General features: G+C 35.4%; 1 protein-coding gene across 1 annotated transcript in view; it reads right to left on the bottom strand.

Annotated features, from left to right (window-relative positions):
- ITGB8 (integrin subunit beta 8) overlaps positions 1-25,259 on the bottom strand; it is a 78,927-nt gene that overhangs the window by 26,617 nt on the left and 27,051 nt on the right. The window contains exons 2-6 of the mRNA XM_014830574.3: positions 21,082-21,167; positions 15,331-15,502; positions 7,511-7,757; positions 5,956-6,121; positions 5,214-5,372 (exon numbers count right to left, since the gene is read on the bottom strand). Coding sequence (XP_014686060.1) covers positions 5,214-5,372; positions 5,956-6,121; positions 7,511-7,757; positions 15,331-15,502; positions 21,082-21,167 — 830 coding nt within the window. The remainder of the gene's footprint in view (positions 1-5,213; positions 5,373-5,955; positions 6,122-7,510; positions 7,758-15,330; positions 15,503-21,081; positions 21,168-25,259) is intronic.

Raw genomic sequence — 25,259 nt, 5'->3', positions numbered from 1 at the left:
TCTCAAAGGCAGTCAGTACTGAGTCAGTATGAAGATTGTGGCTTAGGAGGCAAGCTTGAGATCTGAGAATCAACATGTTTACCCTCCCTCTCCACTTCATCCATTACGCATGGGTATGATGATGCTTACCTTGCCAAGTTAACATGCAGATTTAATTAGCTAAGATATAGAAGGGTCTGGCAGATCACCTAGCTCAGCGTCAGTGGTAATAAATGGAGGCAGCCAGCACAGCATCAGGTTGAAGCACATCAATGGATTCTGGCATTAGATAGCTTAGGTGTGGAGCTTGACTCGGATATTTGTAGTAGCTCTGTGACATCACATAAATTAATCTGATGTCTCTAAGTTTCGGCTTCCTCATCTATAACATGGGTTGTCATTAAAGACTGAATGAGATAACATAAACAATATGCTCAGCATGGTGCCCTGCACAGAGTAAGTGCTCAATGAATTAGCATGTGTCTGGGACAAAGAAGCAGAGAAGAAGAAAAAGAGAGACATTTAACACTTTCTGAAGTTGAAGAGACTATTTCTTAGTCACAGAGCAGCAAAAATAATTAACAGATCTCTTTACTAAAAGGTTAAAATTGTCTCCTTACATAGAATACTGTCTGATGTCAGCATTAATTAAAATGAGTCTCCCAGACTTTAAAAATTTCAGAAATAGCCCTTTCAGAAAAAAAGGAACACAAATAAATATAATAACTTTTTGAAAGTTTGTTAACTCAGGTAGCAAAATTATGGATTAAACTAGTAAAGCATCTTCTTGAGCTCCCTTTCTTCATCTGCAGTTCTGGAAAAATTGAATATAATTCCAAATAGTTGAAATACATGATAAAAAGAAAGCTTCTTAAATGGCTTATTATAAATCAAGAACATGTTAAACAAAATTGCATGAGAAGTCAGAAGCAGAATAATGACTGTTTTTACCTAAAAAGAAGCAAAACTCTTTAGTAATACCTAATGTGCTTTCTGCAATTCAGCTTCAGTCCTCTAAGATGGTGATCAATTCAGCATCTAGTCTATCCAAATGAGGCTGCGGGAGAGGGGATGAACCATGAAGCCAGCAGAAAGGGAATTCTGAGGAATTGTATAATAGGATGAGTGAAGAATCACTGACCATAATATGATGAGGCACAAAAAAAGGCTGAATAGGGGCCGGCCTGGTGGCACAGCAGTTAAGTGAGCACGTTCCGCTTCTCGCCGGCCCGGGGTTCGCTGGTTTGGATCCCAGGTGCAGACATGGCACTGCTTGGCACGCCATGCTGTAGTAGGCATCCCACATATAATGTGGAGGAAGGTGGGTATGGATGTTAGCTCAGGGTCAGGCTTCCTCAGCAAAAAAAAGAGGAGGACTGGCAGTAGTTAGCTCAGGGCTAATCTTCCTCAAAAAAAAAAAAAAAATTAAAAAAAAAGGCTGAGTAGAGAAAGAAACACCAAAGTTAAGGTACTGAATACAATTAGGAGTATGCTAAGATCTTGCCTGTTTGCATCTCTTCATCCAGGACTGAGTCAGCAACATTTGAAAATCCCATTAATAAAGGTTCATTGCATGACCTGTGTGCCTCTTCTAAAAACTTGCTCCTTCTCCACGTTTTATTGTTACTGCAGACCTTGGTGTTGTTCTTGGCCTCCACTAAGGGTGGGGTGAATGGTTGTGAGGAGGGCTCTGAGTAATATTGGGAATCACCCTGGAGGAGCTGGGTGGGAAGACAAGGTGAAATTCCAGACCCTCTGTATTAATAACTTATCTTCTATACCATTAACAAGTCTTACAGTAACATCTACCATTTTAGAAAGACTGCCATAATTTAAACTGCCATTATTACTGGATAAATGATAAAACTGCATTACTACTCAAGTTTTTCATTCCAACACTTGGAGAAAAAGCAGTGGAAAATGTAATTTATTCAGTAGTTTAACATCATTTGCCAACAGCCACATAGAACTATGTAACAATGTGTAAATATAAATTATTTTAAATTATATCTTAAATATATATTAAATTATATATTGTGTTATAATTTATGTAAGCCAAATTATCTGCTTTATTTCTTCCGTAAGTAAGACTGCAGCCAGAGAGTTAGAGCAGAAATGACACCAAGAACTTCATTGCTCTAGTTCTTCTACTTTTCTCAAGACACTATGGCAAAGGGGTTAAGAATACAGATTTTAATGTAAGATTGGACTGGATTGAGCCCCAACTCTGCTACTTATTAACTTTTTAGCTGTCTGTCCTCAATCAACTTTCTACCCTCAGTTTTTCTGTTGGTAAAATAAGGGTAATGATGACTACTGTACAGAGTTGTTGTAGAGATAAATTTGATACTGTGTGCAGTGTTTGCTACAATGGTTTCAGTTAATAAGTACTCAAAACATGGTACTTATTATTCTGGAGTTCACCTTGACCCTCCTGAAAAAGTTATGTGTACAAGCTGTAGAACTCTAGTCCCTGTAATTTAGACCATATAGAAGGTCTTTTATCAGTTATTTCCTTTTATAAATAAAAGAACCAGAGTCTTGGAGGAAGAAGTTCCAATACCATTCAACCTTACTGGTATTGGCTGCTGGAGATAAAGCCAGGAAGTGAAGTGTTTGATTGCTTGTCTAACTTATACCTTTTTAAATTCTTCTATAATGGCCAAATAGGAGGTGATGAAGGTCATTTTAGAATGAACAGGTACATATGCTTAGAAGCAGCTTCAGAGTAGCTTTGGATATAAGAGGTTTTGGAGCAGTAGCACATCTTGTATATATAAGTGCATAGTCAAGGGATCAATCAAAATCTTCAACTTCTTTTGTTTTAAGGCAGTGTCCCTGGCAATGAAGGGAATGAGAATTCTTAGGAGTAGGATCCCTTAAAATACAGACCTGGGATAAATGAGATAAAAGTGTTCTTCTAAGGTATTAATAAACATACTGCTCCATTGGTGACATGTGGAAGGTTCATTCTTTTAAGTAGATAGAACAATGTTCAAGAAGGCAAATGAAGTTCATGAAAGACTGTCTAAATTCCTGATGTCATAAGAGCCCGAACACTGTGTAAAATTCCACCAGAATTATGATTTATTTCCGTAAGGTTATATGGCATGGCCTGTATCTCAAATTATGAGAGCATTTCTTTGCCTTAAGGAATCCTTCCTAGATGAACAATAGCACCCTCTAAAATACAATTATGGAGAGATGACTTCAGTGACTTGGCAAAACTTCAAAAGAATAATACAAGGCAATTTGAAAATAATGTGATTATTATTTTTCCTTAAAAAATATCTTCTCCTTGTCTCACAATAAACTAGTTCCTCTTGTCTCCTCCCCCACTCCTCAGTAAATAAGTTAGAACTCCATCTCAGATTAAAAGAAGTTAAATAGAAGGAAAGAAAGATAAGAAATGACTAAATGGAAGTGAGTGGGTCTACCAAAGTGAAATGTGGCTGAGTAGAAGAGAACTAGCAAAGGGAAAGACACTATTGGAATAACCTCAAATCGCAAATTTTTAAATTCAAACTCTAGTTACCTTTTTTTTCTTCTTCTTCTTCTCCCCAAAGCCCCCTGGTGCATAGTTATATATTCTAGTTGTGAGTGCCTCTGGTTGTGCTATGTGGGAGGCCGCCTCACCATGTTCGTGCCCAGGATCCAAACCGACAAAACCCTGGGCCGCCCAAGTGGAGTGTGGGAACTTAACCACTTGGCCATGGGGCCAGCCCCTACTTAACTTTTAAAATCTTTAAATTTTGAGGCTGGTTTCAAGAGACTAAACCAACCAAGGGTTGAACTTGTTTTATGTGGTAATACAATTGCTGCTCTAGACTTTCAATAAGTCTGGTAGGGCATTCCAGATTAACTAAATTTAAACTATTTAAATTTTGCTCACAGGAAGCACAAATATTTCAGCATAATTTATACATTTCTAATATTGTAGTTCACAAATTGTGTGTGAGGTGCCTTGGAGCACCACAGTACACTCACCAGGGTGCTTTGAAATATCTTAAATTTTCAAGGGAAACAGTGATACCTGGCATCTGTCAGGTACCACTGAACTACTAGCTGGAGGTAGTTCACAGTTTTAAGATTACACTTGACTCTGTTCCTTTAGATGACATCATATCTTTGCAAAGCTGGGCAGCACGAAAATCAGTGTGGAACAGGAAATGAGGGTGGTGTTGTGCCATCTGATTCCAAGGCTTGGGAAGTTCCCATTAGTAAGTTATTTACTAAGAATGACGCACATACACACACACACACATATTTTGTGTATATATATATATATATGTGTGTGTGTATATATACACAGATATAATACATACTGTATGTATTTTTTATGATTCATATGTATTATTTTTTTAACTGGCTTCTAAGTTTTTAGGACATAAGTAGTTAAGATATTTGGAACTAACGACTTTATAAACAGAACTGTCAGGTTTTGTGTTTGTTTTTTTTTTGTCCTGGGGCACCAGGAAAAGAATTACTGAGACACTAGGGTACCAAGATCTGAAAAAGTTTGGAAGTTTCTGTTCTAACATTTGTATGAATGTATAAATAGATGTCAATATCAGAAATAAATGATGCTTTGTGCAGTTGATTTTCCACATGTAGAATAGGTAATGCTGGGAAAGATATGGTTCTAGGAGATTGTATTTACATATGTGATTCAGAGCTGAAGCTAACCCTCAGGAAGCAATCCAGATATCCACTGATTTAAAAAAAGAGTCCCTAAATATAGATAAGCTTCAGAGGAAAGGAGCTAGGTACAGAATATTTTTTTTTCCTAGTCTCTATTTAGATTCTACCTGTTATACTATAAGGACTCCTCAAGCCGAATATACTTTTCTTACCAATCCTTAATACATTTTTAGATACCAACTCTGTAGAACTAGTCTATTTATATAAAGCAAAAGTATGTATTTTTTATTTTTAAGATCCTTCAGTTGCATAAAAAGTAAGCTCTTGTATCACTTTCATTTTCGTAAGTAATATAGTGCTTTGTAGCACATCAGAGAGTCAGCTACTAGATATTGTCAAAGTATTTTAGCCTTATATTTTATTGATCAGCATTTATAGATTGCATTGTTCCATACTTCTCTTTCATGGCTTATCCTGACTCTGAACCATGCTCCTTTAGGTAATTTCTTGGTACAAGAGCAGCTGAATTGCCCATTTAAACTTAAACTTTAATCAGAAGATCCATAACTACTAAGAGGCTATTGCCGCATTACCATGCTTGTTGATCTGACATAGACGTTGTTTTTCAGATGGCAGTTTCCGTCATTTGGCACCACGATGCCTGCCAATTTGCTATCAAGAGCAAGATGAGATGTCTGATCTGTCATCACCAGCAGCAATCTTTTAGCTTCTTTTCGCCATCCAATATGACTCTTAAAATAAAGATGTAATTAGCCCTTGTACAATAACATAGATCTGTACTGTGGTCTTTATCTCAAGTAAACATTAAGTTCGAGTTAACAAGCATTGTTAGGCTAGAATGATGTGCCCAAATACAATGCTGTCTCATAAATAGCGTTAACTTTTGTTTGTATATCCTCTATTTTAACAAAGTCATTTGACCACACTAGCTCCTGGCTAGAGACTTCTAATGTTCCCCTAGAAGAAGAACAAGCCAGGTTTGTGAAGTTCGTGATGGGAGTAGGTTAACAGGCTATTTCTGGTTCTTCCTTAGAAAGTAGTGAGGAAAACAGCAGCCCTTTTGGAAAAGGTTTTCCAAGTGAATAAGTTATTTTTTCCCTTTTATCTTTTCCTATTTATAATCCTCTCCCAATTTAGTCCCCCTGTCTTGAACACATACCAAAATGAATAACTTTGGTGACGAATAAGAGATAGGAGAAGAGTGTATCCTTCTATGCTATGTTTTCACTCCATAAATCAAAGAGAAAATAAAAATCCTAAATTCTTGGAGGATTTTGCATCTGAACAAACACTCAATAATGTGAAACTTCTTACCTCACAGACAGCTGCCTGAAGCATGGCATCAAAACCTCCTTCAGGCGTATCTATATTTCCAGAGATCTTCTGTCTGTGTACTGCTTTTTCAAACTCAGTGATGTTCTCCGTCAAAGACAGCACATGGATGTATCCATGGGGAGGCATACAGTCTAAATTGTAGTCACTATATGAGAAAAAAAGAAATGTAAATTCTATTTTGCTGTCCTTCCTTCAAAGATCCAAAATACTATTCACAGTAAAATTGTCTGGTTGGTGTGAGAAGGGAATACATTTTTTTTTTTTTGCCAAGGAAATTTTATTAGAGAGAATCTGTACTTTATAAAATCAGAGAAAAGTTCAATATTGGCAACTATTTCTTTGCAAGTAGGAAATAGGAATATAATGGTTTGGTGTTCAAAAAATAAAGAAGATTAAACATATTTCTTTAATATAGAACACCTAAGGGCTTTTATTATGTTAATATGCACTGTTAAATTTTAAGGGGAGATAAGAACTTGCAGTGATTTCCAATCACATTTGACCACAGGACAGCTGAAAAACACTTTTTGGGAAATGGTTTTAGGAATTTAGTTAAAATACTATACTATTGTTAGATATTTTAAAATGTGCTGATTTTTTAAGAGATGTTTGGTGTGGAATTATTGATGAACAATCAAAATTCATTAAAATTGTTTTGAGAATTCCATGATGTCCCAAAAAATCATACTCATTCCTCAGGTCCATCCACATTCAGGGAGAAAGCACATGAAGCTCCATGAGGAGATGTGTCACTCCTGTTCCTCTACAACAGATAGCAGAGTTGTCTTGCTAAATGAGAGTGTGTACTGTAAAATGATCTGAGCAATTTATGGAATTGGGAATGAAGATGTTAAAATGAAATGTTTTATTAAGGAAGAACTGAACATCTATTTCTCTCTGAAAATTCAACAGCCCAATTAGAATATTGTACGAGAAACTTGTATCTTTAAGGTCGTTCTCATTTTATAGTGGGGCATATGCTATTTAGAATCAGACTTCCAAAATGATGAGAAAAAGGGCTCTTTCTAGCGGGCAAATTCTCATCTTCTGACCTACCCTCCATGTGCTAGCTGAGCTTTCTTTGAAGTCACATCATAAGCAACATGATTACAAACATAGTCACAATAGATTAATGGAAGGATAGATGCAGTACTGGCAGCATAAGTACTTTAAACTTGATAAACTTGATTCAGTAAATTTGGAAAGATCAAAAGGAGAAATACAGAATTTTCAAAGAGATATTTATATACATGGTAGCCTGGTTATTGAAGGTTCATTCAAAATTATTAATATTGTTTGTGGGTTTTTTGTGATAAAAACTAATTGAATGCTATTTGAAAAAATAAAAAGTCCAAGCTACAGATAATCTCAGAAGTTTACAGACAGGAATATACCTCCTCTCCCAGCATTTTCATTTCTCATTTAATAAAACAAAAATGTAAAATTTAGTGAGTCCTTTATATAAAAACAAAATGAGACTTTATAAGGAAAAAATTTATTTAGCATTCTGAAATCCACATTGAACACTAGATACCTGCATTGATTATGAATCCTTTCTGGGTGGATGCTAATGTATGGTGAAACTGTTTTATCAACATATGAGCCAAATCCAAGGCGGAAGTCACGGGAGAAAAATGCCATTTTTCTAGATAAATCATTTCCAACGGAATTTAATTTTTCAATATTATTGTGCATTGATGCTGAGACGTCAACTAGATAATAAAGATCCACAGGATATTGCTTCAGAGGATGAATTTTCAGCATAAAATTAGCTTTAGCTCCTAGTTCAAAGAAAGACAAATATATGTAGTATTCATTTTAAACATCTCAGGATAAGCTGTCAAGAAAAATCAGTCACATTTTAGATATAGAACAATTATCAAAAATTTGTGCATAATAAATGCAGTTATGGATATTCTGAAATAATTTTAAGGCAATTTGAAAACCATACCAATTTATTAGTCTGCAACTTCTACAATGCAGTTCTCACAATTCTATAGGGCAGACAGAGATAATAACAAATGGGCCAGCACAATGTAAATGTAATAGGGAATATATTTGTCACCATATGAAACTTTATTTCTAGTATCTAGAAAAACACAGTGTAAAATAGCAAGCAGCATTCTATCTCAAGACAGAGTAGGTGGCTGTGTTTATTTGTAGGTGGCTTTCAGGTTTGAAGAAAACCAGAAAAGTATCTTAAGAAAAATTACCCCTTACTGGATGCCAATATAAATTCACTCTTTTGGGTTAAGGCATATTTGCATATGAGATGTGAAAACTCTGGTACTGAGAAGTACATTAAGCTACTCAAAATATTTAGTACTTCATCATGAATTATTTGGTAAGATTCTTCCCAAGAGTTAGTTGTAGAAGGAATGAGACAGTGGTCTAAAGAATGGTACCTAGCAGTGCCACATTGTGGACCTGGGCAATGTGGGAGACAGCATTTGTCCAATGCATAGTGGGTGCCTGATACACATCACATATGTTGAAGAGGGATCACGGAGGCAAAGGAACTGGATGAGAAGAGAGGGTCATCACAAGGAGAACTGTGGGAGCCTCCCAAGGACAATGGTCTGCAATACAGTTTTATTTAGTTCTCTGTCCATTATGATCTGATACAAGGATCTGTATCCCTGCATACAAAAATATGGCACCCTACAGAGTTGGTAGCTCCCTATTTAATTTTTTAAAGTATATGGTGAAAAGCCAACAATTTAAATACAGGCAATTTGTGAATTTTACTTTTTTAAACAATTTTAAAATTTTACTTTTGTAAGCGTTAACTGTTTGTCCACAGAGAATATTTTGAGTGGAAAAATTTTTTTAATAAACACCAATTTGTAAACATAATTGGTAGTCTGATCTACTTATTAAAGGAATCCTCTAATTTATTCATCTCTGCTTTTTGAGTATCTGGTGAAAAACCTTGCACACATAGAAGTGTCCTGTAAATTGGGGTAGAGAAGTGCAATTCAAGAGAATGATATAATCAGATAGATAAGGCTGGGTTGATGAGAAATAGAAATGGAGCACAACTAGCGAGGATGGTTCATGTGGACGAGCTTGAACTTTAATGTGTGGGTCAGCATTTAAAAATTTTTTTACAAATTGTGTAATTGTCTTTTAACTGTCGACTTGGGCATATGGCTAAAGGCCTTAGGCACTGGCCACATGGTATTTTCATCTTGGTGGATCGTTGTAGTTTATGGTGGTTCTGTCTAAAGATGAATGGCTATCTGCTTTTATAGAGACATTGCAAAATGCACCAGATATTCAGCATATTGTTCAGGTTGTTATATTGTTGGTTGGTTATTTCAGTCAACAAGCAGAGTTTGTGTTGCATCAACAAAAACACAGTCCTTGGAGGCCTGAGCTATTCAGGGAGGTCCAACCAAATGATAGCCACACAGGAGCTTTCAGCATGCACCTGCTGCTCATGACTTAGCAAGCAAATCCTGGTCTCACTGGCCTCAGCAGAGAAAGATGTGTAAGGAAACTTTGCCAAATGGTCATAGTTGGAGGGTATAGGCTGCTGTAACTTGATTTTGGATTATGTAGATGCTGGCATTAGCACATGTATCTGGGTCAGTTGAAGACGGTATGGGCTGACACTTCAGTAAGACAAGTTTTCAATAGAGGAGAAAAGAGAATCTTTCCATACACAGGCCTTTTAGTCATTGCTGGAGAGAACGATAATTGCTACTTTTAAACTGCAAGGCAATTATGTTTCTTGCAAGGTTCTAGCTTTAAGTAGTTAGCTCAAAGTAAGCAGCCCTAAATAGGCTCACCCAAACCCCACTCTGCTTGTTAAGGAGGAAAATGAATGGGCCAAGCTTAGATTACCATGTTTTGCCTATGAGCTTGAGACAATCCCCACAATATGCTCTCAAATTGGCTTTGAATTGGATAATTATATGTGAGGGAGAGACCTTCTCTTGGAGGCAGTAGAAATACCTTTTCATGGAACATGGATACTCTATCCCTAGATAAAATCCCCATTCAGTTCATATTGGGGTGCTACCAACACAGGGCTCAAAGGGCAGATGACATTAAAGGCTTTGAACATATTGAATGAAAAAGAAATATCTAAAAATAAGACAATATCTGTGGCTGTCACCATTGTAAGGTTATCAATGCAAGCAGCAGCATCTTAAATGCTACTCAGAGAGGGGCTATGCAGAGATAGATTCTTTTAGTGGCTAAGAACTACTAAGTCAGGTAATCTATGTAAAATATTTACCATGGTGTTTGGTACACAGTAAATATGCAGATGTTAGTAATTATTACCATTACTATTACTAGATTCTAAGTAACATTAGGGTAAGAACTGTTTGTTCATCTCTGAAGCCTCTGGGTTTGGTACATGCATAGCCACTCATAAATGTTCTTTAACTAAATCATATTTGAAGCATTTTTTGATACAGCATTTCAAAATGCTCACATATTTATCACAATAAGAAGCTAATATCTATGCGTTCTTTCCCACAGTTTAGGGAGAGCTTAAATAGTTTCTCTCTTTAAGAGGAAAAGAGTATCATCTGGCCCCAAAATATTTATGCCACCACTTATGTTATCTCCAGGAAAGCTTCATCCTCATACCTTTTGAGATTCTGAAGGCTGAGATCCTTATTCCTGTCAAGTAACTTTGAAGGGAAGAAGTGAGTCTGTGACATAGAATAAGAAAGAAGACTTGGAGGAAAGTTGAGACCTACTTAGAACTATTGCCAGTATTGGTTTGAATAGCTCAAAGAATAAAAGTTGTTAGAATGAGTTTTAAATCACTCAAATAATGGTGTGAGTATCTCTGAAGAACTGGCTGCAGCAAACATGACTAGACATTAAGAAAAGATAGCTAAAAAATGTTCTGAATAAGATGAGGCTGAAAAACCATAAGAAAATATGGAAAACTGTGGCAGGAAGAAAGAGCAGCCAATTTCTATTCATTAGATTTGGGCAAGGGGAGGAGAAGGCCGAAGAATGAGACTGGTTTGAAACAGCAAGGTACAGACTCCAGCACATTTCTGAATTTCTGTGGGGGCTAAAAAGGGGAATATTTACCAGGGGGTGAAGGGAAAATATGCATGATTTCTATATTTTTATGTTTTTTGAAAAAAAGTTTTAATTTAGGAAGAATACCTGAAAAATCTTACATTTTAAATTAAGCTACACTAAATTAAAGGCTTTTTTTCTTTACAATATTAAAATGAATCAAGTTTGAAACATTTTCTTGAATTAGTGAAGTATAGATTATACTAAGAAATTATCATATGTATTGTATTACTTCTGAAGCAGAATTAAAGAATTCCTTTCTGTCTCCTGCCTTCCTAAAGATTTCATTTCAATGTTCTTAGGGAACACAAACTAGGATCAGTAGCCTATTTCTGTTATTACTTTCTCATAAAATTGATAGGTAAAAATAATAAAAAAAAGTATAGCTTAAAAGTGAAAAGTAAAAGAAAATATCATTTTTAAATCTCATTTTAAAGATCCAGTTATATATACTTTACATAGTCCTACTAATATTCTTTTAAAAATTTAGTTGGCTCACAACTAGAAGGACCTGCAACTAAGATATACAACTATGTACAGGGAGGGTTTGGGGAGATAAAGCAGAAAAAAAAAAAAAGATTGGCAACAGTTGTTAGCCCAGGTGCCAATCTTTAAAAAAACATAAAAATAAAAATAAAAATTTAGTTGGTATATGATATAATAGAAATATCCATGAAAAATTTAAAAAACTTGATAGATGCTACATTGAAGTTCATGAATTTTTATCAGATAAGAATAAAGTGATTATCTCTAAATAAATCAAATACATAAAATTCAATATTAGGGGATAAATGCATTTTACACTTAGGTATGCATTATATTAAACCCTTGACTCTTATGTGTGTCATGATGGAAAGGACTTTTACATCATGAGGAGTGATGTTTCTAAATACCTGGTGTTGGTAAAATTATAGCTTTATATACTATGACTCAAAGCTGGCATAGGAAAGCTTAGGAAGCATGTTCCAGCTTGCTAGTACTAGGAAAGAGGCAAAAGAAAACAGCTAATGGACTGGTTACACTTAAACTGAAGAGATTAAAAAGAATGAGAACAGGCAAGGTTGATTCATGAAAGCCTTAACTGGACATCACTTTTTCTTGTGAGTAATCTGATAATATACATTAAAAACTGAAATAAATTTACATATATTTGACCTAGTAAATCTATTTCTAGGAATGTATCCCAAATAAATATGCTGTTATATACAAAGATACATGCATAATGAGTATCACTGAAGATTTGTTTTAAAAAACTGTATTCAAATTTGATTGGGATTGTCTTACATTTATTGATTCATTTGGATTTTGTTTCATTTATAAAATATGTTTATAGAAAACTCTCATTGTTATAATATTGTCTTCCTATTCAGGAACATAAAATCCTTCTGCATTTATTCATGTCTTCTTTTAGGTAGCACAATGGCTTCTACACATTTTTTAAACAGTTTATCCCTAAACAGTTTAGTTTTTAGGTCGCTGCTGTAAATTGATCCCCATTTTTCATTATACTTAATGCTACATGGGAAATTCATTGATTTTTGAATATTTTTAAAAAACAACCTGCCACATTTTTTATTTTTAATAGTTTTAGTTGATTTGCTTGGATTTTCAAGGTAGACATATAATGATAATTTTGCTTTATCTTTTCAAAATGTTTATAATTGTATTCGGTTTTCTTGTCTAATTGCCTTTATGTAAAACTTCCAGAAGGATTTTAACATCTATTAAGGAAATACTCTTCAATTTTGATTTTGGCAGGAATGAACACTAAATTTTATTGTATGATTTTTCAGCATCTATTGAGATAACAGTACATTTTTTCTCCTTTTGGCAAACTGAGATAATAAAAATATGTTTATTTCAAAATAATCAACTACCCTGGGTTTTTCTAGGTTAAATCTACTTGTATGGTGCTATTGTTCTTATTATCACATACAGTTTAATTTGATTTCCTAAAATGCTATTAAGGGTTTGATACTAGGGTTATGCTAAAAAATTGAATAGTTTCTAGGCCTTCTCTAAAACTATGGAAGAGTTTACTTAGCACTGGGATAATGTGTTCCCTGAATGTTTGGGTGAACATGAAATCATTTCTCATGAAAACATTTAGACCTAATGTCTTTAGGGAGTGTTTCTTTTACAATTTTCTTAACTTATATCTTTATTAGATTCCTTAGGGTTCTACCTCTTCTTGAGTCAATTTGTCATAAGTAGTTTCCTAGAAAATCATCTATATTATCAAGATTTATACATTTACTATAGATTTTTGTGCTTACTATTTTCTTAGTCTTTTTTTCCAGTATATGTTTCTCTGAGTATAGTCTACATAATTAGGTTATTTGCTTTTGTCCTCTTTGCTTAATTAGCTTTGCCAACAATTTATCTGTTTTTTTGGGCTTTACAAAGAACCAGCTCTTGGCTTTCTACATTCATTTTACTTTTTTATTTCTCTTTCGCATTTCATTAATTCTGTTTGTTTCTTAACTTATAAATTCCTTCCTCTTGTTTTTCTTATGGTTATTTTGTTTTTGTTGTTTCTATATCGTTATTTGTATTCTTAGGTAATTTTTGTTCATTCTTCTTTAATAATAAAAGTATTTAAAGTTTTTAATTTTTCTAAGAGCAACTTCAGTCATATATCCCATATACTTTGATGTGAGTTGTTATTGTTGTTATTAAATACTCTATGACTAGAGTTTTGATTTATTCTTGAAGATAGAATTTATTTAAGAGAAGCTTCTCTTAGTTTCTCTGTTATTTAATATTTGTTTATCCTCTTGTACTGACTTCAAATTTTATTGCACAGTGCTCAGAGTTGGTCTATAAAAATAGTTTCACTTTTTGGAAGTCAGTTTTCTTGAGTAAAATATGATTAATTTGTAAAAATATTCCATGGCCTTTAAAAATATTATTTTATATATCAAGTGCTATGAACTGAATTGTGTCCCCCCCAAATTTATATGTTGAAGCTCCAACCTACAAAGTAATGGTGTTTGGAGATGGGGGTCTTCGGGAGATTATTAGGTTTTTAGATGAGGTCATGAGGGTGGGACCCTCATGATGGAATTAGTGCCCTTCTAAGAAGAAACACCAGAGAGCTCTTTCTCTCTCTTACTCTCTTTCTCTGTCACTCTCTCTCCCTCTCTAGTAACTGAATCCAAATCAGCCAGGACCTTGATCTTAGATTTCACAGCATTAAATTTCTGTTGTTTAAGCCACCTAGTGTATGGTATTTTGTTACGGCAGTAATAGAAGGAAGAAAGCACCATAATCTTACCAACCTAATTACTTTCATTTTTATGTATCTCTTTCCAGCTGTTGCTAATATATGTCCATTCTGGGATGTATATTTATTTAAATGGTGAAGAGCACAGTTTTAATTGGAAGGTGGGAGTATGCCTAAGGCCAAGAAAGAAACAGACTTTGTTTTTCTGGTAACCCAAGAGTCTGGAAGAAAGAGCTCAGCTTTGGAATAGGGAGGTCATGTGTCAATAATGGTTATTTAAAAACTTAATGACAGGACAAGACCACCCAGAATGAAATAATGAAGGCTTGAAGGCAGTTGCATACTACTTAAAATGAAATGCTTCTAATTGAGCGATGCATACCTGTGTGCCTGAACTTATCTGGCCATATGTAGTTTGTACACTGGGATTCTCTAGCACTGGAAGAAAATGAATTATTTCCAGTGGCCTACTACATATAGCATGTAGTGCCAAACTGTGGAATACAATGTGATGGAAAAGCAAGTACAAGAGAAGCATAGGAGGAAAAGTGTGTATTGATCTCAGGGGCCATCACAAAGCAGCTCAAGTTAATTATGACAATTATGAATTGTAGTTTTCTGTTTAAAAGTTTGTCACAAAGGCTCTGAGGACTTAGCTTAAGCTAATTCACATCTCTTACTAATTAGTTAATCAACCAATAAATTCAGCAAATTCTTATGAAGTGTTTACTACATGCCAGGACTCTGCTAGGCATTGGAGAAACAGAGTGGAATAAAACATATTCTCTTTCTTCCAGAGCTGGCAGTGGAGTGGGAACACAATTGCACTACAATGTGATCAAGTCTGAAAACACATAATTATAATATAGTGTGGTCAGATTTGCAAAGAGTGCCTGAGGCCACACAGCTAGCTAGCTGTAGGCACAATAAAGACTAGAATTCTGATTTCTTGATTCTGAGCCCACTGTTATTTCCACTACACCAATACTGCCCGCCACAAAATATTAAGCAAATAAAACTAAATGTAATTTCAAATTAAGAATCATCATAGATTTATTTGAAAATAACCAAACCTGGACGCAGCTGGATCGACACTTCTCCTGGTGTCACCTGGGTATTAATTTCAGTTTCACTTGGTATTACATGTACAGATGGGTATTCTATCGAATCAATCAAACAGCCTTTGCTTATTAAATTGGAAACAATATCACAACGTACACTCCTTGATCCACCTGAAATGAAATCCTGTTTAAAAGAAGGAAAATCACTCATGTTTTTAGTGCATATCATCTCAATTATAACCAAAGAAAACCACATAACAAATATTGCAAAGAAGCCATCTTCCAATATTGCACAAATTATGCAACTATTCAGAATAGCTGCATGTTTCCAGAAAGAGTACTGGCAAATTTGTCTTAAATAAAGCTTTAACTTCTAAATCTATTTAAAAAGATTTAAAAAGTACTTTAATTTAAAAAGTACTTTAAATACTGTTAACTGATCACTGTAAAATTATACCACCTTAATTCTTTCTAAACATTTTACTTTGGAAAGACTGCTCCAAAAGAAAATTAGCCAAAATAGACCCTTCAGTGGTTCCAAATGTAAGCCTCAGTTCTCAAAGGAACCAACTGGTATGTTTATTATGTACTATTATGTTTGGAATATGAGAGCAAGTCCTCAGAAATCACATGCCTAATTAGGTACTGAAACTTCATGAAAGAATGAGTTGGAAATCTGCATTTCGTAGACTATGAAATCCCCCAACTTCTTATACACACAAACAGCCTTTAAGTAATTCAGTAAACCAAAGAAGATGCTCATAATGAGGCTGGGAGATGTAAGATTGCAGCTCAAATGCTCCTGATTTTGCAACTAAATCTAGAACTTTCATAACTATTCAGCATTGGTTAGTTGATGGTTATCCAATAGTCATCCAATAAACTTGGAATTAATGGAGCAAGCTTAAAATTTAATTTATCTTGACTGAGAAAAAACTGATATTTTTATTTTTCATGTAACCATTCAGCTTTTTTCCTAAGAACAGGAAATATATTGAAAAGTATAGAAATATATTTTATTATATATAATGTTGGCCTGAAGTATTTGGGATATTTGCTTACACATTTGCTGGATATTTGCTCAGTGATCTTCCTGGCAGTGGCTATTTTGATCTGGTATTCAGTCATTCTTCTAGCAGCTGGTTCTAAGAATTGGGTTTCCAATCAATTAATGATTCAGTCAAAGAATGTTGATTGAATACTTACTCAGGGACAGTTATTTGTTAGGTGCTGAGGATACAGAATGGAACAAGACAGATGGAGTCCTGGTCATCAAAGAGTCAACAGACCATCAGTGAATTCAGCCATTAAGCAAGTAAATGTAATTATCATGGGCCTTAAATTTAGGGGAAGCGCAGAATGTCATAGGGTTATGGAAGAAAGGAGATTATCAAGTTTAATATTAGTTGGAAAAGAGACCACTAATTATGACCAGGGACACCCCTGGCGCTGGTGAGTGAGTAATTAGATGGGATGATGGTGGTAGGCAATATAAAAATATTCATACAGGATTTTAATTTAATTCCTCTCTCTATTTAGAACAAGGGTTGGAAAACTAGGGACAGTGGGACAGATACAACCCATGGCCTGTTTATGTATGGCTTGAATGCTAAAAATTGCTTTTTACATTTTTAAAATGCTGTAAAACAGCAAAAAAGAAGAATGTGCAACAGACAGTATATGGCCCACAAAACCTAAAAAATTTTACTGTGTGACCCATTACAGTATATGATCCAGAATTACAAGTGCAGAGTACATTTGTAACATAAATATAATTAAAAGACAAAAGAGAATATGTCCTTCTCAATCAAGATTTCAAGGAATCATTTGTAAATGATTTCATGGGAATAGAAAAATTCAATTTGCTTTGCTGTTGCCCATACACATAGATTTTAGCCTGAAGGTTAAAATGTTCAAAGCTTTAATTTCTTATATCCAAATTTGTCCTATCTATTGACAAAACTTAGAGGTACTGAATGTGAGATTTAGTTTATAAACAACTTGGAGTTCCTCAGAGAAAGGTGGTGTATACTGCTATTGTACGTGTCACTTTCCTTCAGAAAGCCTCAGGCTAGAGGGGGGTAATCCCACCTATCCTGGAGGAGCCTGGGGAATATGAGGATGCATGAGGCTTGGTATGTGTCTGCTCATTTATGTCTCACGTGACAGGCCACAGACCAAGGGCCACAGGCATTTTACAGATGTAAAAACCCCAAGCCTTCAAATCAGGAAAGGAAATAAAGTACACGTAACTTTGATTTTTCTTTTCAGCCAGGGATTTTGGGATTTTGTTATTTTTGTATACAGAATGGAAAAGAAGGGAGTGTGGTTAATCCACTGCAACTATACATCAAGCAATGCCATTTGACCTTTAAATGTCAGATCATTTTGCTGAAATAGACAAAATAGTCTCAATTATTTTGCAATGTCTGAATCAGCATGGCTGTTTTTACTCCACTATGAAAACTAAGTTAGGAAAACATTGCCAATTTGACAATTAGGTTTGAAAAGGGAAGAAAAGACCATGGCATCAAAATAAAGAATGGAATGCTGCCCCTACCCACTGTGGCCTACTTTACACTTTGTATAAAAGAAAAGAATTTGAAACCACACCCTTTTAATTCTTAGTGTTTTGTGTCATTTAAATTTCTTCTAATTCTTATGTTTTACTTTTTCTTCAAGAAATACTCAAGCAAACTCATACTCCAACTGTCTGCATCTAAAACCTATTTGAGAATGAAAAGCCCAGGTTGAAATTACTCTGGTTGACTTTTCATAAATTGTTACTTTCACCCATTTAATGAAAAATCTGGGTATATAAATAAGAAAAGTTTTTTTTCCTACTCATTTCTGAGTCTTTCTGACTTCCAGACATCGCAATCTTCACAGAAATGAAAGAATCCTATCATCTTCCTTTTGACAGTAAGTGCTCTTCATATCATACTTTAGTATAATTATGCTCCGAGGCTGCCCTCTAAACTTCTGGCTATGTAGTCACAACCTGTATCTGACACATCAGGCAGGAGAGGAAGAGAAGTCTTCAAAACTTGTCAAGTCTTTCGCATATGTTAAAAAAGAACATGAGACATTAAACTAGGTAATATTGATAAGATTCTGACTATTCTAAATATTTTCCAATTACTTTTATGTAGCACAGAGAGAAAGAGAAGGCAAAATATATAGAATGGCAGATTAACATGCTACACAAGAATGTAGGTAAACTGAGTATACCCTGTGTAAATTTTTCAGTGATCCTTTACTGTTGACCAGCTTTGAAAATTATACAAACCAGGCTTAATTTGTTACTGTTTATCTCTCCTAGTCATGAACAGAGAAAAACCACATCTTTCTTCCTTGTCCCTCCACCCTTACTGGTTGAGAAACAAAAGACATCAGTTGCATGTGCCAAAATGGTGGGCGATCTTTCAAAATTAATCATTACATTCTTCCTGTCAATGAAGTCAGGTCAGCCTGTTGGGAGTGGACAGCTCCTTCTGTTAATGATATGACTAGTGGCTGAGTCCTAACACTGGTGGTTCCCCGAAGTTGTGTTTGTAACACAGGCAATACTCTGTTTCCTAAGCCTGGGTGAATTGCTCTAGAGTCTTACTGAATTTCTTATAGTAATGACTCTCATTTCTTAAGCAATGCCTGTGTGCCACATGCTTCCCAAAGCCTGTTTCATTTAATCTTCACAACAGTGTGTCATGGGTACAGTTATTGTTTCCATTTTAAAGCCTGGGAAAATTGAGGTTCAGACTGGGTTGGTTAACATGTCCAAGTTTATACAGTTAGAAACTGATGGGACTAAAATCTGAATCCAAGTTTATCTCATTTCAGAGCCTGCTTTTTCAACACATAAATTAGACCAGCCAGCACTACATAGAATATTTTGGGGACATGAACAACTGAGTCATTTCTGAGTGTTTTCTGAGATCCCCTTTTGAGGATCTGACCAAGAGCAGACATAGGTTTGCCTTCTCTGCTCTGGCAGCCACCCCACCTTTCCCGCTTGGTTTACCTCCTCCATTTAACCACCCATTCCTCTGAATACTCAAAATCCCTCCTTCCTCCAGGAGGACTGACATTGCTACACCCATAACTGTGACTCTCCAGATTTTTCATGCCAGCAGAGTGTGAGATGGAGAAGGGGTCCCTCTGGAACCTAAAATTCTATATGGCCGGCATGTTGCATTTAGCTGACAACTGGTTTTCTGAACCACCTTTTGAAAGTTCCTCCTGACTACACTCACTAACATTCTCAGGCAGCTGATGTTAAGTTGGCACAAACTTTACCACTCTAAGGATCTTTCTTAGTGATGCAGGAAAAAAGTAAAGTATTGAGTTAGGATCAGGAAATATCAAGCCATGAAGCCTTCTTGACAGAGAAAAACCTGGAAGTAAATTCCAAACTCAGTTTATAGAGATGAAGAAAGGGAGACTCAGAGAATAGAGTGAATTCTGTCTAGTCACTTGGCTCATAGGAAGTGATGAAATTGGTCCCAGAAACTATGGAATTGTCCTTTCTGGCTCCGTGGGTTCTGGTGAAGCACTGCTTAATTTTGAGTGACATCTGATTTTCTCACTGGTAAAGCCCAGAGCATATCCAGGAAGCCTTCAGGCTGTCAGTAGGAGGGATGCTTACTTCCAGGCACAGCTACTGTTTCATGAACCCCTCCCCTGCTCCTTTTCTGACTTGCTTCATAGAAGAAAGTAATGTCCACCATCCTTTACTACTTTTCAGCTTTCTTTTTTCTCCTGAGGGATGCATAAGGGCAAGCAGTAACAGGAGAGGTTCGAAAGATGATGGTAAGTGCAGTTTTTGAGCTAAATCAGAGGAAGCAAAAGCTAGAGATTTCTCTTCATGTCAAGCAAAAGACTGTTAAAGATCTATTTATTCCAATTCCCAAGAGCTACATAAATAAATGTAAAATTACCTAGACAATTTCATAAAAGAACCTCCAAATTAGCAGATGGCTTCTTCATTGCAACTTATTATATAAAGTAGTTCTGATTGAAGATTACCAACAAAAGAAAAAACTCACAAAACAACTTTAGAGACAAGAAAGAAGGAATGCATTATACTTGCTTTACTAAAAATTTGTTATTGGGATATGTTTCTCTTAGAATATAAAAACACCGATTTTGAACAAAAAACATTTTCTGAACTATTCTTCATCCCACAGAATTTAAATGTACACAATATTGCATGAAGAGAGTTACATGTCAAAAGAAAACCATCCCATTTTCCTTAAGTATCTAACAAATTGATGTACAATGTTATGAAATGGAGTAAATCACTTATCTGCAAGTATTTCAAATAAAAACAGATGAAATGGACCAGTAAATTAGCTTGCTTTTCATTAATAAGCAAGTATAAGACAATGATCCAACTTGGATATAACCTAATGCCCCAAGCTGCAGCAAGAATTTCACGCGAAGCCTACTGACCTATCAAAAATTACTATCTGTGTTTGCCAATTCTCTCTATAGAACAGATGGAAAACATAAAATGGTTTGCACTTCATTGCAAAATTACCATAATTTTCCTAATAAAAAGGTTATATTTTATTTTATATTCAGCCACATATGCTGTTTCCAAGCATAAAACCAAATAAAATTTTCCTGATGCTCAGCAATATCTTTCTTTTTCCTGATGTACCTTCAAGGCATAGAATATTAAGGCAATGAAATCATTCTAGAGAGAAGGTCAACTGTTAGGAAACGAGAAAAGAGCAAAAAAAGAAAGAAAAAAAGACACACCTCTTGTGCACACCATCCACATTCCGGACCCAGCGCAAGGCACTTGGTGCAGGAGGCTGCATTTGAAGATGCACATCTATTGTCTTCTGTAATGGAAGATAAAATGAGGTGTTATGGTTCACCCTCATATTGGGAAATACATACAATTCTTGATGAAAATGTATCTTTAAAACTGAAATAAGCTGACAATAGTTTTAGTACATGACATCAAAATATGTATATATTTCTTTGGGAAATTAAGTCCACTCACTGCAATTAATAGATACTGCACTTCCTGGATAGTTATTATTTGGTTTTATAAGGTTGGGGAAAAGAAGAGTGATAAAAATGTGATTTTAGTTAGGTTTTGGGGTTTGGCTTGAATTCTGCTGCAATAGTAGAGGATCCTCCAAATTTTTTAGTGTGCTACAGTTTCACTGTATTTCATATTATCTGAATCAATGAGACATTTTTGGATCTAGAATTTTTCCTGTAAAAATAATCATATGCAGACCTCAATCTCAACATGTAAATCCATGTTGAATCATAGTGAATGAACTTTCTGAGAAATAATCTTGATGGACAGAGTAATTAGCTTTGGAATTCGGATTGTGTTAATATTGATTATTTTTGGCTTGAAGGATATCAAAGCCAGATATAATGGCATGATTTAGTATTTTAGAAATAAAGTTGTTAAAATGAATGAGTTGTTTTAGTTAACCCAATTTAATTCCTCTGACTGGATCACTTTAAGATCATGACCAATCTACTCTTCCATATATACCCCCACTTGGCTGTGATATTTTAATAACATAGTTGTGCCAGGAAACTATTTACCTTTATCCCTCCAGCCATTAACTACTTATATCATTAAAAGGAAGCTTGTCATTATAGACCTAAATGCATAAAATATAATAAAGAATGAGTCAGAAATAATTTCATCATGAATTTTTAGTGGAACAATTACATGCTTCCTACATTCCATCCTTTACTATGAAATGTCCCAGGAACGCTGGAAATCACAGCATTCTAACCAGCTTACTCACAGGCACACAATAAATAACATCCTGGCTGTAAGTAGCTCACAGTCCAGGTAAGGAGAGAACTATATAAGCAAATAACAAAATACAGTGTGATAAGCTGAACAAGACAGAGATCACCAAGGCACCACGGGAACATAGTGAGGGGCTTCTCGCTCGGCTTTAGAGGGAAGGGCAGAGGTGAGGGAAGAGAGCATATTTAAGGATGGCTCCCCAGAGGCAGTGATATCTAGTATGTCTCTTTGCCATCTCGTTTTGTTTCTTCTAATCTATGTTTTATCTCCTTAAAAAAATGTCATAGGCATGAAAGAAGACTGTGTGTACACAGTAACACATGGACATGGCCGTTTGAAAGGGGATGGAGACCACAAAACCTCTAGCTGTCCCCATCCAATTGGTTTCTTTTTTTCTTCTCTGTCAACTTCCTCCAACATTCTAGAATACATGGTAAGCAGTTCTGACCCGGAGGTGGCATGACACAGACAGTGGGAACAGAGAGAAGGGAACTACAGGGGCATAAACATAGAAGAGAGGTGCTGACTGGGTGGTAGTGAGCACTCTTCCTTGTATTTCCCCAGACACCCATGAATTAAGCTGAAAGCATCCTTCCCTAACACCTCTGCTGTTCTGTTTTCTTTTCTCCATGTCCCCTTGCACCCTTTGTCCTTGGCTTTATATCAGCTTTTCAAATACATTATTCAAGACTTCTCCATTGATCTAGATGCACTGGGATAGAATTTTCTTCACTGGCCTAGAATTCCAAGGACTAAAAATAACAATATTTTGGGCTCCTTTAACTACCAGTGTAGCCACCTAACTATGAAGACTCCATAGCCTAAAATCCTTTCATTTGGCTTAGCCTGAAAAACTGTAAAATCTGCTTATTCCTAAAGTATTCAGAAGAGGGAGTAACCTTTTTAGTTTTGTTCCAGAAAGAAAAGCAATTTAGGTCAAGAAATCAAGCACATTTGCAGACCTAACTTGACCTTTACCAACTCTTAAACCTGACCCAACTGGAACATGGAATTAAGTCTATTTCAGATCAGACTTGACCAAGCCTTTCACTGAATAGGTAAGAGTTTTGCTCTGGCAGTTAAGACTGTAGTTTCCTGGAAGGGGAGCTGCAGATTCTATGACTCTGGTCTTTGTTTCTAATGGTTGTCTGACTCTGTCCTAAGTTAACCCAGATTCAAGTTCAAATCAGGCTCCTACTTCCATAGTACATGTGGTAAATAGTGAATTTACAAGCAAAAAATCCATTTTCTTTATATTCTGCTTTTTGATTGTTTTCTTTAAAATGTTATCGTGCCAACCTCTATTCTCAAACTTCAGATATCTAAGGATGATGACCGAGAGGGATAGAGACTTTGGTTCTGTCAATACTTCCCAGGTTCCAGGACTGACATTTCCCAGAGTCTAAAACTACAGGAAAAACGATCCCATAAATGGATATGGAGGAGGTGGGTCTTGTGGTTCTGCAGAACTGAGGAAGGCCATAAATTGAACTCCATGGGAATGGTGTCAAACACTGCTGGAGAGTGTCAAGGTTAGACTTTAGAGGAGACAAGCCACATATACTTGGTAAGCAGAATTTTGAGGATTTTCTTTTAAATTTTAAAATATGCAACCAAGTAAATAGCTAACATAAAAATATTACACCAGTAATATTATAGCAGTTCTTTACACTGAAGGGACATGCTACCGTGGGGGCTATTAGTCACTACACATTAGGAATCTGTGTGTGTGTGTGTGTGTCTCTCTCTCTCTTACACACACACACATACCCACACACATAGCCTTCTGTGCGAACAGAAATATTCTTTACTGTGCACACGTCAATAGGTGACTGTTGTTTATAGACACTGGTAGTTTGTCATCAGCCTCCAGGTCTACTCAGTTCATTCCCATCCCTGACACAACATCGCAGGAAGGCTGCTTTCCAGCAGTGGTTCCCTAGCAGCCCTCAATGCTGACACGTCATTGGAGGGTGTGTCTGAGTGGTTCTTGTTCCCACTCTAGGGCAGTGGTAGCTCTTGTCCAGCTCTTTGTCCAGTGATGTGCATGAAGCACCTTGTATTTATGTTCTAGCACTGTGTTTTTATTAAGGATAATTTTTCATGGATCCTAATGGAAATTCTTAGGCCAATGGAAGCAGGATGATAATGAGTCTTACTTTTTCTCATCATGTTATAACTGGAGGTAACAGGTGAGATGAGGTAGCATTGCTAAGTTGTTACTGGGAACAAAGTTAAAAATTTCCATAGTGCTGCTACTTAGCAGCTATGTACCCTTAGGCTAGTTACCTAAGTTCTCTGAAGCTCCATTTCCTCTGCTGTAACACAGGGCTAACTATACCTGTATCAAAATATTGATACGGGATGAAATGAGCAAGTATAAGCATGCCAAGCATAGTGCTTAGGTTATAGTAGGCACTCAGTAAAGGGACTATTGTAATCTTATTATAATTAACATTATAATGTTATATGTGTATATATACATAGATGTATATATGTATACATACATATGTGTGTATATTTAGTTCTAGCTTCAAAAAAAGGGGAAAGCATTATGTGTCTTTTAATTTATTGTAAATGTAATTGGTTGTCTTTAAAATGAAAGTCCCTGGGTCATAAAGACAAAGTTTAAAAAATATAGCTAATATATAGAAGTAATTATTAAGTTAAAAGTTACTGCACTTATTTTAATTATTTAAAAATGATTCTTAAAAGCCAATTATATACACTTCAGTCCAATCTATTACAAATGCAATTTTGGCATGACTATATTGGATTTCTGAAAATCTCTTAGAACACCTTCATTTTGTTTGCATTTTGCATAGTGAACATTGACTTAATCTGAATAATTTTTCAATTATTTCCCAGAATTAAATGTTTATGACGCATGTGAAATGACCTCTATAATTCTGTCATTAAGTATAATAAATATCCATCGTCAACAGGATAGGGAACACAAAAATCAGGAAACTACATATTTGTGACACTCACTTAGGTATTTCTTTGTTGTAGATGATGCATTTATTCATATTATTTTGAGAATGTTTAGTCTATAGAGGTGAAAGGAGGAAGAAAATGGACAAAAGAAAAAAACAACAACAGCTAGAGAAGACAATAGAAGGTTCAATGTTTAGATTGGGATCTT

This window comes from Equus asinus, chromosome 1 (assembly GCF_041296235.1).
Source record: "Equus asinus isolate D_3611 breed Donkey chromosome 1, EquAss-T2T_v2, whole genome shotgun sequence".
In the NCBI taxonomy this organism is placed as follows: Eukaryota; Metazoa; Chordata; class Mammalia; order Perissodactyla; family Equidae; genus Equus; species Equus asinus.
This window is presented reverse-complemented; position numbering and strand designations above follow the sequence as displayed.